Source organism: Ursus arctos, unplaced genomic scaffold (assembly GCF_023065955.2).
Source record: "Ursus arctos isolate Adak ecotype North America unplaced genomic scaffold, UrsArc2.0 scaffold_18, whole genome shotgun sequence".
Lineage (NCBI taxonomy): Eukaryota > Metazoa > Chordata > Mammalia > Carnivora > Ursidae > Ursus > Ursus arctos.
In genome coordinates this window covers 48,481,625-48,498,066 of record NW_026622852.1, presented here as the reverse complement: position 1 = coordinate 48,498,066, position 16,442 = coordinate 48,481,625, and the positions used below count along the sequence as shown (strand labels likewise).

Sequence of the window (16,442 nt, the reverse complement as noted above, 5' to 3'; positions counted from 1 at the left end):
CTCTGTGCAATTCTACAATGACCAGTCCACTTTGAAAGGAATATAAATTCCGGAGGGTCTGCTCCAAATAGTAATTCAAAGGTCACTAACTGGGGACCCATAGGTCAAATCTGGCCCATGAATATGTTCTGTCTCATAGTCTTTAAAAAAAAAAAAAAAAGTGAATTAGTTATCAACATTTAACAAAGATCTTACATAAAAATTTGAGTTACTGGCTTCTTCTAGAAATAAAAACCTTAATATCTGGTACCACTGATGACCAGGTCTACATGTCTGCCTGGCAACAATGCACAGGAGCTGGGCACAGGCTCTGCCACTTACCCCAGCCCCTTCCATTTGGCTAAGTGCCAGTCACTGCATTGCCACTGTTGTTTTTCTTAGATGGAGCCTGTTTCAGTATTCAAATTTCTTGCCTGGCCTTTTAGTGTTTGAGTTCAACAGAAAAGGAATTTAGAAACAGGAAGAGAGCTTTTCCTTAAATCCTTATGTTCCCTTTATTCCTTCTCTCTTGTGTCATCCCAAGCTGTAGGAAATACTTCCTCCTGACCTGACCCAGCCTCCTCCATTCCAAAAGAGACCATGAAGAAGAATCCTCTTTGGCAAAGCCACCTCACCTCTGGGAAGCTGGCCATATTCACCAAAATCAGCTGTGGCGACTTCATAGAGATCTGGCCAATCTGGTTTAAAGCAAGCTTCCCATCAGCGGTTACCACAGTGATATGATCAAGGGATCCTAGAAGAAAAGTCACAGGGTTTTAGAATTCAGAAGGACTTCAACAGCCCCACATCTAAGTGCCCACCTAATTCAGATTCAACTAATATTCCGAGATCCCTTATCAACGGAGGAGCAGCAGTGTCACATGATGGAAAGAGCTCGGAAATGTTGACAGAATGAGGACATCCTTACGATCCATCAGGGTGGCCAACTATAAATGGCTCTTTCTGAGACACAAAGAGAAAGGTGGGGAGGGGTCCTCTTAGACAAACTGGGTGTTGTCCCAGCAAGCTGTTGTTAGAATAATGCAGTACTTTACTATGGCCCAAAGATCCGATTAGAAGTATTCAACCAGATTCAATATCGTCGCAAGATAGGAGGTTGTTGATACCACTGGCTTCAATCTAGAAGAGTCCAGGATGTATAATGGTAAAAGTCTCCATGATTCTGAAGACCAATGATCTGGGTTCAAATACCAACTCTGCCATCTCCTGATTGTGTGACCCTGGGCAGATCCCCTCAACCTTTTGGCACCTGCTTCCTGATCTCTAAATGGGGCATAAAAATTGTACTTCTCTCATAGGGTTGTTATGAGGATTCAGTGAAAGAGTTTCTGGAAAGCACTTGTAACTGTCCTGGCATATAAAAGGGCCCAATAAATGTTAAATTATTTCTTGACTTTCTCCTAAGTTTTAACCAAACTAACCTACTTCCAATTTCTCTAATACAATCTGTTCTCTCTTGCCTCAGGACTTTGAGTATATATCTTTCTTTCTATTGAGAATGCCCTTCTCTGCTCAGATAACTCCTGCTCATTCTTTATCATTCAGCTATAATAGCATCCAATCTCAGAAATCTTAACTGACCTTCTAGACCGGATTAAAACACCCTTATGAGCTCCCAAGGACCCTATACACTATAATAATCAGTATTTGCTGAACATTTCCTATGAGCAAGACATTGTGCTTAATGCTTTCTAGAATTTCTTTGCTTTCATTATCCCAATAACACTATGAAATAGTTCCACTATTTTATAGATGAGGAAACTGAGGAGCAAACAGTAACCTGCCCAAGGTCACAACAACTCTTAATAATGGAGTCTAGTCTGGCTAACTCCAAAGGCATGGTCTTCACCACTCTGCTCTGCTACGTGGTCTTGTCCATGTTGGTTTACTTGTCTATCCCTTCACATTAGGCTCTAGGCTCTTGGAAAGTGGAAACAATGTCTTTCTCTCTGTATCTAACAGCACCTATTAATCAGCACAGCATAAGTGCTCAATAATGTTTTGGTGACTACATGGGTGTGCAGATGGACAAATGAATGGAAGAGGGCAAGAACAAACACATGGGTAAATCTGTACTTTAGACAACTAATAAAAGCAATCAACTACCTTGGAGATAGAAATTGCTGGTAGACGGATGGAGGTGTGAAAGGAAAAGTGCCTGCTGGCTCAGATAGTAATGAAAGAGGATATGGAAGAATCTGGCATGCAAAACACTGGCTAAGTTCAGTTTCACCCAGTCTCTTCATGGCCCCAAGTTCTATGGAGAACGTTACACAAACATAACCCTGAAGAGAAGGAGGCAAAGAGGAAATACCAACGGGAGGCCTTTTGAAAATGGATCTTAACTCAGCCTTCCTGATTTGCCATAAGATCCTTTGCCACAGAAGTTGCAACACGGGCTTTTCAGTATGCAATTGTGGTGGTTCCCGTTCCCTAAATCTGTATCGACATAATGCATCAAATCCTTTTCCCTCAATCTGTCCCCAGCGAGAATCTCCCTCAGCCTCATTCCTGCCCCTCATTTTCTTAGAGGTTAACATTTAACAAATTACACTCCCAGCCTCTTTCCAGGCCCATCATCTTTTTAAGTTCAACAAGAGTGGAGCTTGCTGGCTAATTTTAAGTATCACATTTCTCCCTGAGCTCCTCTCAAACTGCTCTCTGGTTTCAGCTGCAGAATGTTAACAGGCCAGAAAGCACAGGGGAGACAAAGCACTTTATCAGTTTCATACCTAAAATAATAAGCAAGTTTAAAATAAACAGTTGGGAGAGATTGAATGGCACGCTCTACTGTCAGCAAAGGCAGAAATGCCCCAGTCCAAAGGTTGACAAATGACGGAATGGTCTTCTGATTTCACATAGGATCTCGTCTCCCTGAACTCAGTATATTTCTGCTGGTGTTTATAAATGGAGCTGTATATTTTTCACTTGGTTTTCTTAAGAACAAGTTCACGAAATATTTTCTAGTTTCCTTAGGAACGATCCCAACCAAGATGTGAGTGGGAGCAGCCCAAGCTCCCAGAGATACCTTCAGAGAGAGTCCCAGGCTTGACTCTAGGATGATGACAATTTCCAAAAGGCCAATTTAACAGCAATTGGATTTTTCCTGCCTGCCTGCACCATTAGCTGACAACTCACTTCTTCCATCACATCTGCAAACAGTTCTCCTAGACAGTTCTGACATTTCCCACTTAGAAAAGCCACTTTCAGGAAGTTATTAACCCAAACGGAATCTTCCTGGTCAAGCTCAGGGGTACAGAAATGCCTCAGATGGATAGGTCTGCAGCCACTTGGTTCCCAGTAAGGGGTAAGAATGGCCAAATAGGACAAATTGCAAAAAGCAGACCAAAGATGTCAGTTACTGTGAGATTGTATACCTAGAAGTGTTATATAATATAACCTTAATAAAACTCCCATGTTTTGAGAGTGCAATTCCATGAGAGCAAAGACCATGCCTGTTTTTTGTTCACCACTCTGTACCAGCACAATACTTAGCTCATAGTAGACAAATATTTGCTGAACGGATGAATAAAGTAGTGTTAACTATGAGCCAGGCACTGTGCTCCAACCATTCCGTATATGACCTCATGTGTTTTAACACCCACCCCAAAGCTATAAAGTAGGAATTAGACAAGGAAACTGAGGACCAGAAAAGTAAAGTAACTGCCCATGGTCACCAGTTAGTAACAAACTGGGACTGAAACACAGCTCTGCCAAAGCCATGACCTTTCCACTATGCCCCTCTCCAAAACACTGGTTCAGCCACTAACCTGGTGAGGTCCTTATATTGACAGTTTTATTGAAATTATCTTTGAGAGCTTCCATCACAGACTTCATTTCTTCATCCACTTCTTCCAAGCTGATTATATCCTCAACCAAGGCAGCATTAAGATTCACTCTGGTTTGGACTTGTCCTTTCCCTTTGGCTAGGAAGTCAACAATCAGTGAATAAAAGAGCAGCAGCATAAACAGAGACCATAAGCAATTAGTGAAGAAGTGCCATTAAGTGCAGAGAAAAATGCCAACTGCTAAAAAGTAGTACATTATCAGTGCCCTAAAAAAGAGCCTACACTGACTGTCCACTAGGTACCCAGCATTGTGCTAATCACTTTCTGACATACTAGTGAAGGCACAGGCTTTATAATGAAACACCTCAGGTGAAAATCCTGGCTATGATGCATACCAGTTTTATGACTTTGGGCAAGTTACTCCACTCTTCTGAGTATCAGGTTCCTTGCCTGTAAAACAGGGATAATACCTATATTGCCAAGGTTGCTATGATACAAATTAAGTAATTCAATTATCTAAAAGAACATTATCCATAAATGAATTCCTTATTTTTTAGAAAAATAAACAGAAGATGAGAAAGGTAAAGTGACTTGGCTAATGTCACAAGGTCATGAAATAGTAAAGCCAAGATTTGGTCCTGGATCTGCCTAAGTTTAAACCCATGAACTTTTCATTAGATTGTCTCCGAAAAATCTAACTGGAGACACAGGAAATACATTAATTCATTTTAAAATGAATACTAAGACAGGATATGCAAAGTACCTGATAGCTGGGACAGACAAAACAAACAACAGTAGTTAACAAACATTAACCACCACCAGTGGTAATAATAATGGCTTGTATTTCAGAGAATCAACAGTAGTGGGAACTGAGTAATATTCGATTTTATGCCTAAGCCACCATGGTGATTTTTCAGATACATTCTATATATATATATATAGATCACTTCCATGAGTACAACAAATATTTCTGCCTTTCTTCATGGAAGGTGGGTGAAGGGAAAAAAGAATAAAAATATTAAGTAATACTATCCTACATTTGTTAACTATTCAACAAATATCTATTGAGAGTCATTCATAACAAATTGTATTGAACATCTACAGTGAACTAAATCCTGTGATATCTATACAGCACATTATAATTTGCAATGCAATTTAAAGTACATTCTCCTATTAGAGAGTCAGAGCAGCTCTCGGAGTTAGGAAGAACAGAGATTATTATTGTCCCCCTTGTACAGGGAGATGAGAAATCTACAGCACAAATTATTTAAATGTTTTCCCCCAAGTACCAACTAATAAGCAGCAGAGTGAGTTTTTAAAAACATGTATTTGCTTTTGTCACCACCATGCTTGAAACTTTATTGCTCTTAAGTTAACAGAATAATGGCTTAGAATTTTCAGAACTGATGAAAGATGAGGACCTTCAGATTCAGAAATACAGGTTCCAAACAAAGGATAATAAAAGTATATTCACACCTAGACATCCTGTGAATGCAGAAAACCAAGGACAAAGAGATCTTGAAAACAGCCTGAGATAAAAGACAAGTGATCCATAAAGGATCAAAATTCAGAATAACAGCATACTTTCAAAGAACAACAAGAGGAGCTAGAAACAATGGAAATAGTATCTGCAACTTCAGATTTTTTTGAACTAAGAATGCATGTTAAAAATTTTAAGTTATTCCCACCAATATTAGGATGGATAATACAAATGAAATAGGATACAGCCATGAGAAAGAAAGATCTACAACTGCATAGAAGAAAATGATTCTCACAAACATAACGATGAGCAGAGGCTAGACACCAGAAGACAGACTGGGCAGCACAGAGCCAGATATAAGAATATACAGTACAAGAGACAAAACGAATCCACTTATTCGAAGTCAGAATAACAGTTACCTGCAAGGAGTAAAAGATAGAAAGTTACTAGAAGGGAGCATAAAGGGGACTTTTGACATGCTGGGAATGTTCTAGTTCTTGATCGGGTGCTGATTACACAAGTGTTTTCAGTTTGTGAAAATTATCAAGCTGTTTTCTATGACAGCTGCACTTTTCTATAGGTGTTTTTTAATATCTATAGTATCTATATCTATAAATATCTAGAAATTAAGGGTAACTACTAAAACAATAAGAAATAAGATGTAAAACTTCTGAATCAGCAAAGATGAAAAGAGAGAAATAAAGAAATTTAATTAATTCAATAGAAAGGAGGGAAAAAAGAAAAGAAGAAAAGCATGATAAAGTACAAAATAAAATAATAGATACACAAATACCCAGTAATCACAATAAATATAAACAGACCAAGAAAATCACATAAAAGTTAGAGATTCTCAGAACTTTTTAAATCTAGTCATATACAATACATAAGAGGTTTTACAAAAACATGAAATTACAGAAATTTTAATGTATAGGATTGGAAACATTATAACCCTGGAGAATATTAAACAAAAGAAGGCTGTGCGATTATATTAATATCAAAAAAATAGATTTTAAGACAAAATGCATTATTAGAAAAAATGAAGACCATTTCATAATGACAGTAAAAACAATTCACCAGAAAGATATTACAATTCTGAACTTAAATATACCCCATAACATAGCCTCAAAATTGGCAGAATTAAAAGGAGAAACTGATGAATCTACAATCATACGACATCCAAAATACCTTTCTTCATAACTGATAAACTGAGCAAATTAAAAAAAAAAATAGAAAATTTGATCAATAAAATTAGCCAACTCAATCTAATGGTCATATATACAATCCTGTACCCAGCAATAAAAGAATACAAATTCTTCTCAAGCACACTTGGACCTTTATACAAAATGACCATGTTCTAAACCACGAAGCAAATCTCAATAAATATCAGACTCTGTATCATATAGGACACATTCTCTGATCACAGTAGGATTAAGCTAACTCTCCAAAATACATACATTTGAAAAATTTTTAAGACTTCCAAAGAAAATGACAATAAAAATACCACATATCTAAAACTTCTAGGAGACACCTAGCTAGAAAGGAGACACCTAGATGTTTTAGATATGTGGTATTTTTACTGTCTTTTCCTAAATATTTTAAATTTTCATTATGTGTTTCTGTAGTCCATGAGCTATTTGGCAGTGTTTAAAATTTTCAAACGTATGTTTTTTGGAGAGTTGGCACGGGTTGTGATGAGCACTGGGTGTTATATGCAACTAATGAATCCCTGAACACTGCATCAAAAACTAATGATACAGCGGCCAGCTGAACATAAAATAAAATAAAATAAATAAAAATAAAATAAAAAGAAATTTATAGTTGTACATGCATATAAGAAAAGAACAAAGGTTGAGAATTAATGAACTGTTCAGTTGAAAGGATAGAAAAAGAAGGACATGGGAGAAAATAAACAATAAAGGGCAGACATCAATAAAACTAAGAAAAGAGAGATCACCAAAATTAAAGGCTCTTTTTTGTAAGGCTTATGAAACTGACAAACTTCTGTCAAGGATAATTGAGGGGAAAAAAGGAAAGTAGACAAATCAATAATATTAAGAAAGAAAAGAAGGAGACAGTTACCAAAACATTAAAGATTTTAATGATCTTAATAGACTATTATGGACAACTTTATGCCAACAACTTTGAAAACTTAGAAATAATGAAAAACTTGCTAAAAACATTTAATTTACTAAAACTAACTCCAGAAAAAAGAGAAAATCTAAGCAGCATCATAATCATTAAAGAAATTGAATCTATGATTTAAAGTCTGTCCACATACAATACCAGGTCTAGATGATTTCACAGGCACATTCTAACAATCATGTAAAGAACCAATTAATCCTGATGTTATCAGACCACCCCACTGAGAGAGACAGAGATGAACTCCCCAACTCACATTATGAGACTAATATGGTCTTGATACCAAAACCAGACAAGGATAATGTTAGAAAATTATGCCCATCAATATCAGAGAGTTACATTAAGGCTAATCTCACGTAAAAGTATAGACTCAAAAACCCTAAGTTAATATTAGCAAACCAAATCCAACAACGTACATATAGATTACGTATCAAGCGATGTATGTACAAATTATGTACCAAAAGCAAGCAGGGCTCATACCAAAAATGTAAAAGTGGTTTAACATCAGAAAAAGCTACTGATGTCACCCCATTAACAGATTACAAAATTTAAAAAACAGATGATCAACTCAATAAATGCAGTAAGAGCATTTGATAAAAACTTAATACTCATTCAAATAAAAAATTCTTAACAAAACAGGAACAGAAGATATTTGCTTAAAAGAGAGACTACAGAAAAAATATGCAAACGTTAATTCCTGATGTTAACGTATGAGAAGTGTTCCCGATAAAGTCAGAAACATAATAAGGATGCCTACTATCATCAGTCACGTTTATTCAAATTATATTAGAGTTCTTAGCTAATGCAGTTGGGGGGAGGGGGGAAGGGAAGAAGAGAAAGAAAAGGTATATGGATTAGAAAGGGAAAAACAAAGCTATCATTATTTAAGATATTATAATTACCTAGAAAATCCAAAAGAATACACAAACAATAGCTCTAACAAAAGATTTCAAGGTTGCAAAACACAAGACTGGAGGAGAATAACCAAAAGTGTTCCTGTTCACCAGCAACCAAACAGAACACATAATTTTTAAAAGATACAAATTTAAAACAACAAATCTTCCATAAGATAATATAATAGATGTAATCATGACCTTAAGGTAGGGAAATTTTTCTCAAATAGGAGGGAAAAAAAGCACTATCTATAAAGGAAAAGATTGATAAATTGGACTACATTAAAATTAAAAACTTCTGTTCATCAGAAAACCATTAAAAGAGTGAGAAGGCAAGCGTCTTACCAATACGTACATATGACAGAAGTCTTATCTTTACAGGATATTACAACTCCTACAAATCAATTTTTTTAATGGCCACAAGACTGGAAAGAGGATAAAGAGCCAATAAGCAAATGTAAAGGTGCTTGCCATCATTTACCCATCAAGAAATTATAAATTAAAACCACAGCGAGATATAACTGCACAGCCATCAGAACAGCAAGAAATGAAAAGACTGACTGTGCATCAAGTGTTCACAAGCATGTGGAGCAAAGAGAAAGCTAAAACATTTCTGGTAGGAGTAGACACCGGCATGACCATTTTGGAGAACTGTACATACAGAAACTGAAGGTACACATCCTCAAAGACGGAGATCCCCTCTCTTGGTTTATGTACACCAACAGAAAGGTATTCATATGGGCACCAAAATCCAGGTACAGGCATGTTCATAGTAGCATTATTTATTTTAGTTCAAAACTGGAAGCAACCCAAATGCCCATCAACTACAGAAAGCATACACAAGTTGTGGCAGAAGCATTTCGCTAGGTACCATAAAGGAAGAAAAATGCACCAACAACTACTATCGGCAACCACATGGACAAACCTCACCAACAGATTGTTAGGAAAGGAAGCCAGGCACAGAAGAAGCCATACTGAGTTCACAAAGGGCAAATCTAATCTACAGTGCTAAAATCAATAACATGGGTTATCTCTTGAAGGGTGACAACGGAAAGGGACATGCGGGAAGCTTCCAGAGTGTGGGTGATGGTTACAAGGCTGGATTCACTTGATCAGAATTCTCTGAACTGGAACCACTTACAAGTATGTACTTCCCTGCATATATGTTATAACTCAAAAAATTACTTTAAAAATATATGTATGTGACCAAAATAATCATATCCCAAGAATAAACCTGATTAAAGAAATGTATAAAATCTTTATGGAGGAAAACTCACAATATGATTATAAATTTCATATACAAGAGCAAAAGGCTGGAAAGAAGAAAATGAAAAAGTGTGTGCATACGGTGAAGGGAAAGATTTGTACCACCAGATTCAAGATATTGTGACAGTGATTCAGGAATTTAGAAAGGAATTTAGTGTTGGGAGAGGTAAGCAATTCAACAAAATTAAGAGCTCAGAAATAAAATACATAAAAAGCAACTTGACATGCTACAGCAGAGTAAAGAATGGGCTAATGATATTGACACAACTTATTACCCATCATAAAAAAGAAACCTAAAGAAACTTAAAACTAGATTCCCAACCTCACAATATATTCAGGAATAAATTCCATATGGATTAAAAACCCATGAAAAGTAAAAATATTTAAAATATTTAGAAGAAAATACAGAAGAATACCTTTAGGACCTTGGATAGGTAAGGATTTGTTAAATAAGACACAAAAAGTACAAATGATAAGGAAAAGGACTAAAAAATATCACCATATCAAAACTTAAGCTCAACAAAAGGTATCACTAAGTAAAAAACAAAGCAGACAGCTGTAGCACATACAATCAACAAAGGACTCACGTTCCTTACAGAAAGAATCCAATAAACCTAAAAGAAAACGTCAAGCAACCGACTTCTTAAAGAGGCAATCAAAAAAGATAAAAACTGAATAGCCAATTAAACTGGAAAAGATGTTGCTTACGTGCTGTAGCCAATGTGTGTGATGCTGGGCGTATCAGGACCCCCCCACCCCTCCCACCCTGTGTCCAGTTCTGCCACTAACTGGATGTAACCAGGGACAAACATCTTACATTGGCACCTCGGCTTCCTCATTTGTAAATAGTAAGATCTGTGCTTCACCAGATAACTAAAAACATTTCTTCACTGGATAATTCTAATTCTTGCACTGGATAGTTATGAAGATCCATTTATTAAATATGTGAATTAAAAAAAAAATTAGTGCAACATACAGATTAAAAGTTGTTGCCGTTATCACTATTAACAGAATGTAAGTCTTCTAACATGTGTTAATGCTCTTTCAGCAACTTGTTCATTTTCCTATTAATAGAAAAGGGAAGGTCCATACGAAATGATAAAAGGAAAGCCAGTAGAAAAAATACTCCGCAGCATATTTCCAGCACCATCCTTGGAATGGACGCCCTGACCAACCACTGCCAAAAGCAGGTGTGCTTGACAATTTTCTGTCTGTCACTCCTTCCTTCATTCAACATTTTTTGATACATACTACATGTCAGGCCCTGTTAGGTACTAAACAAGATACAGACCCTAGCCTCATAAAGTCCGGCATAGAAGACATTTAACAAACAATAATTAATCTTACAATTAATTGATTAATTAATGAGTGCTGTGCTAAGGATGTCAGAGGTAAAATAACCGTGCATATGAGTGCACGTAACGAGGGACCTGACCCAGTCTAAGAGGTCAGAGAGGGCTTCCATGAGGAAGCGCCATTTAAGCTGAGACCTGCGGTATATCAAAGTCTCATTCTTGGATGACACAAACCATTAAGATCATCCATCTAAATCCACGGCTCTAATACCTCTTCACCCAACAAACTTCTGGTTTTAATTTTACTTCCAACTAGGTCTTGCTATAGGGAGAAAACATGTTGATCTCTGCCACAAAGAGTCTGATTTGCTTGGCACTTACATCTCTAATTCTAAAACTAGAAGAAGGAATTCAGACATTTTCTAAGCAGTGGTAACACAGGTGGCAGCATGGTAATGAGCAAACAGACCCTCAGTTCTACCACTGTCTCTGTCACTATATCTTTTAAGCTGATCAACTGAACTGTCTGAGACGCCATCTCGTCATTCTTCCATGAAGGGAGAAATTCAGTAACTCTCTGAGATCCCTTCCAGCTATGAGAGTTCGAGGGCTAAATATAAGAAAGCAGTGAGGAGGTCATACATCTCTACCTTTGGCTTTCTTGGTAGCAAAATGACGGACTGGTACAGCTGGAGAGGCCATGGATTGCCCACGGTCATTTTGTCTTCCACTCACTGTCTTCAGCGTCCCTTCTGAAACAGGTCTGGTCCAGGCTGCAAGGGAGTTACAAAAGGCAGGGGGGACCAAGCGGAAGCACCTTAAACCCAAGGCCATGACTGAAGACGATCTTGTGAACATTCACTAAAAAGAGTAAGACAAAAAGGAGATCTAAGTAAAACAGACTGTATTACAACTTCAGAAAATAATTTGTACCAATTATCAAGCAACCCCTGCACACTGAGCTATGTGCTAGGCAATTTAAACGATTATCTCCTCCCAACAGCCATCGAAGGAAATATGATTAGCCCCATATTACAGGATGAAGAGATCGAGGCTCACAGATTTAAGTAACTTGCTCACAGTGTGTAAGACTCCAAATCGCCAGGCTCTTTCTACTGTACCAAGTGCCTCTTAGAGTACGCAGGGAACATAAAGTAAGTAAACGTGCAGCAGCCTAAATCTTTAATGATGCTAATTAAACCCTTACATGAGAAAAGGCAAAAAATCTTGATAAAGTTATACTATAAAGAGGGAGGGCAGAGCACTGAAAGAGGACTTTAAACTAAATTTAAAAAAAATCATTTCAACAGGCATAAAATGACTGGAAAATTCACACGACAGCATTTAATTAAAATTTTCTTTGGTTCCTTATGCACTGATTACCAATTAGAACGCACTTTACTTTAATGTGAGTCTGAAGCACAGTTGAGGTTTGAGGTCTTCCATGTTACAGAACTGAAGCTCTGGAAAATGCCACCCTCCTCTGTGTTAGCACAAGTTACACACTATACATCTGAGGTCTGACCATGAAAAGATGCTACCATCTAGCTGATGTACAGCTAGCATCTGCCAGGAATCTGGCGATCACTCAGTTAAAACCAAGAACGATTCTCATCAAATACCTGGAAGCTACTATCTTTGAAAAGCCATCCTACACATCATTTAAAAAAAAAAAAAGAAAGAAAGAAAATTCCATACTAAAATGTTGATGCAGCAGGGCTAAATCAGAGCATGTGCTCTGTAGCCAGAGAGACTTGGAGTCCAATCCCAGCGCCACCACTGACTAAATGCCCCTGAGCATCTCTGCCCCTCGATTTCCTCAACTGTAAAATAGGGATAATTATAGTTATTTCTTAGAGTGGGGAACAATAAATGAGTTTATGCAGGCAAAATAATTGGCATAGTGCCCAGTGGATAGCAAGAGCACCAAAAAAGGCTATCTGTTGAGAGCTATCGCCTTCCATTTCAAAAAGACCTCCACGTGACGGCCAGACACAATAAAGAAATCTTGTGTGTCGTTACGAATGTACCAGATAGCCTAGTCAGTCAGATCTGCATGTACATTTCAACTTTGGGCGGTTCGCTCCACCAATCTGGGCATCACTTTCCTCATCTCCAAAAAGAGAAAAATACTTCTGATCTTAAAATGAAATAGTAAGTGTATGGAAAACACCCAGCGCAGTGCCAGGGATATGGTATCTGCTCAATAAATGCTAGCTATCATTATTATTTCTTGAAAGAAAAGTAAATGAGTAGAGCAAAGGCAAATAATTTCTCCTGATGGAATTCTTTTTTTCCCCTGATGGAATTTTTAATAGCAAGGAATGCTAGATGTCAGTGACTAGTATATGAAGTCAGTAAACACTAATCTGGATTAAAAAATTAAGTATCTTTTCCTCCTCTTCAATTATTATCAATAGCTACTATTAATTGAAGCCAGGCCCAGGCTGCTTGCTTTACCTGTCCATATTTCCCTTAATCCTCCCAATAATGCCACAAAGAAAGTATAATAATCTCCATTTTACAGATGTAGCAACTGAGGTTCAAAGACACTGTCACTGTCCAAGGGCATGGAACTAATAGCTTTGCCCTATTTCGGCAAAACCGTTCAGAAAATCTGGCTCTAAGTGAGGTTTCTATATCTAGATTTTTCTAATATAGCCAATGCCTAACCCACACTTATATCCAAATATGGCTGTATAATAATGTGGTTTTTTTAATTTTTATTTTTTTAATCTACTGGGTCTCAATTTGGCTGCTCCATTTAAGAAGGTTTCCCGGTGTTCCTGTTGCAGGTCATAATACCAATCCACAAAGCAACAGGAAATCAAAATGGGTTAGAAATAAACAACCTTTGACAGAAAATGCAGCACCCAAAAGCAGATCCAGTACATGTGAACCGGAAGACAACTCTATAAATAAACCACATTGCTGAAATGTTTTAGGCGTAGATTTTAACTGCACAGAAGTCAGGAAATTTCAAAGTGGAAGTTCAATAAAGGCAGTCTCCTGGGCCCTTTACCTTAAGGACATTCATATTAACAGTTCAGCACAGAAGAATTAAAGTCGAGGAAAGGAGCTGTCACAGGAGCCCAAGTATTATCCAACAAAATTAACCTACACTCAGAAAAAAAATGTGTCAGGAAGTACCTGGGCTTTGGACATGGGGGTGAGCTGGAATCCCACAAGTCTGGGATTTACTCAGTGACTTTGGGTGGATCTTTTTGCCTGAGCTAGTTTGCCAACCATTTTTACCATGGTGATACTTATGAGCCTTTAAAATGATAATTATAACAATAATAATGAAACAATTGCCAACAGTTACAGAGTTACAACTATGTGTCAGAAACAATTCTAAGTGCTACACGACATACATTAACTCATTTGAGCCTCATGATATCAACATGAAATAAGTACTATAAGTATACCCATTCTATGGATGAAGAAATAATGGCACAGATAAATAATTTGCCCAAGATTAGATTTCAGGTAATCTAGCTCCAGACTCTGTGCTCTTAACCACTACACTATACTATTATATACATGAAACACTCAGAGCAATTACTGACATTATTATTGAAACTGTTGAAGTAATTTTTAAAACTATTTGAAGCACATACTGTTTTTCCAAAGTTAAGGTTCTCAAAACTTGACTTTCTCTGTTTTCCACAGGTGAATTTTAATTTTGGAAAGAACTAGATGAGGGACACAAAGCCCACTGTCCGTTGTCCCAGCAACCTCTCCCAATCCAGCTGTGTATTAGCTTATAAAATGTACATTTTTATACATTCATATGTATTATCGGATAACCAGATTTGTGATTACCACCCATATTTTACAAATAAGCACACTGATTTTTCATTTCCTGGAATGTTCCTTCTGCTCCTGGGTCTTCAAACATACTACTGAAGTTGAATCTGCTTGGAATGATTTTCCTCCACCTCTTTAATGAACTACCTGCCATTTTTCTTTCAGATTTCAGCTTAAGCATTGCTTTCTCAGAGGATGCTTCTTTGGTCATTTCCTCCAACCAAAGTAGATCAAATGTCCTGTAGCCCACTTTTGTTAACACCCTACACTTCTTCATAGCACTTAAACAATATTAGCTAGTATTTGTGTAGTTACCTGATCATTGCCTAAGTCCCTCCATAAGACTACAACCATCAAAACGACTATCTGTAGTTGTCTTGTTCATTGCCATACCTCCAGTAACTAGCACAGTCCCTGAACAAAGAAGATACTGAATACAAGTGATGAATACATGAATGAAAGTCTAGAAAGAGCAAGTCCTTGCCCAAGGTCACAATTATGGTGCAAGATTTGAAATCTAAGCCTCAGACTGAAGGTCCTGGGATCTACTTCCCAACAGTGCTTCAATGATATCTTGGTTTGCCAGATTTTCCACATAGAGATAGCAGGGTATGCTCTCTAAATTCAGTGCCATTTAAAGGTGTTTATAGCAACTGACTATATAGTATCCGACTATTCATAGTATCATGACTATAGCATAGAATTATGTCCCTAACATAGTCAAAGGAGGATAAGACACTTTTTAACGGGTAGAGAAAGAGCTTTTGCCTAAGAGTTAGAAGGTATGGATCCCAAAATTCCTATTTCATCACTCCCTGCCAACCATCCTGTATAGATTCATGATCACCTGTACTCAAAAAGGATTTGTGGGAGCTCTACAACTGACATATGACTTGTATCAAATCATTTTCTCTACCTCGGTTGTGTTTCCTCAATTGTAAAATGAATGGTCAAACCAGATTCTGGGCAGTGCAATAGAGCGTAGTGAAAGGAAAATGGCACCAAACTTAACGAAGACCTGGGAAAGAGTCCTGGTTCTAGCACTTCCTAGATATGTGACCTCAGCTACCTGGAACTCTCTGGACCTCAATCTCATCTGTAAAATGTAAATGACAATACTATCTGTCAGGGTTACCAGGACGATCAAATGAGATAAGGGCTGCAGAAACACTTTGTAACTAGGGATGAGCTACTGAAATGACAACTGTTCCCTGAGGGAAGACACAGAGTAATAGTTAAAAGTTGAGGCTCTGTAATTTAATCTCCATCATTTGCTAGCCGCATGACCCTGGTAGTTATTTCTCCGCGCTTCCATTTCCTCATCATGGGGAGTAATAATACCTACTCCCATGGGAAAATTAAATGTTCCTGCCAAATAGTGGGCTACTAAGTAGTGGCTACTATTGAGTAAGCTCCCTTCCCCTCCGCCATCCTCCAAGTTCCTAGCTGATGAGACAGGCCCCGCCCCCACCCCATGAAACTCTCTGGGAAGCGACAGACCCCGCCCCCAGCCTTAAAGGTCAAGCCGGACTCGAATGGAACCGGTCGGGGGACGGCGATAAGACTCCCTAAGGTCCCCCACAAATCTTTGATTAGAAGTCTCTGGCACCCGGACCCAGCGCGCGCCTCGAGGCCGTGCAGAGGCCACTCACCAGCTATCGCCCAGGTTACTAGGAAAAGACCTACGTGATCGCGGAAACGGCGTCGGCGCGGGTGCCATGACGTCACGGGGCGGCGCGGCGGCGCAGACGTAGCGCGTCACCGACGGCCT

At 38.0% G+C, this 16,442-nt stretch overlaps 1 protein-coding gene across 5 annotated transcripts in view; it reads right to left on the bottom strand.

Moving 5' to 3' along the window:
* MRRF (mitochondrial ribosome recycling factor) overlaps positions 1-16,440 on the bottom strand; it is a 55,490-nt gene extending 39,050 nt beyond the window's left edge. For 3 of the 5 annotated variants that reach the window (XR_007190919.2, XM_026513904.4, XM_044389575.3), the window contains exons 1-4: positions 16,324-16,440; positions 11,512-11,722; positions 3,771-3,926; positions 615-733 (exon numbers count right to left, since the gene is read on the bottom strand). Coding sequence is in view for 4 of the 5 variants with exons in the window: in XM_026513904.4 (XP_026369689.2) it covers positions 615-733; positions 3,771-3,926; positions 11,512-11,719 (483 nt within the window). In the remaining variant the exon portion in view is untranslated. The remainder of the gene's footprint in view (positions 1-614; positions 734-3,770; positions 3,927-11,511; positions 11,723-16,323) is intronic. The other 2 variants (XM_026513905.4, XM_057313740.1) reach the window with 2 other exon arrangements.
* Positions 16,441-16,442: the final 2 nt, after the last annotated feature.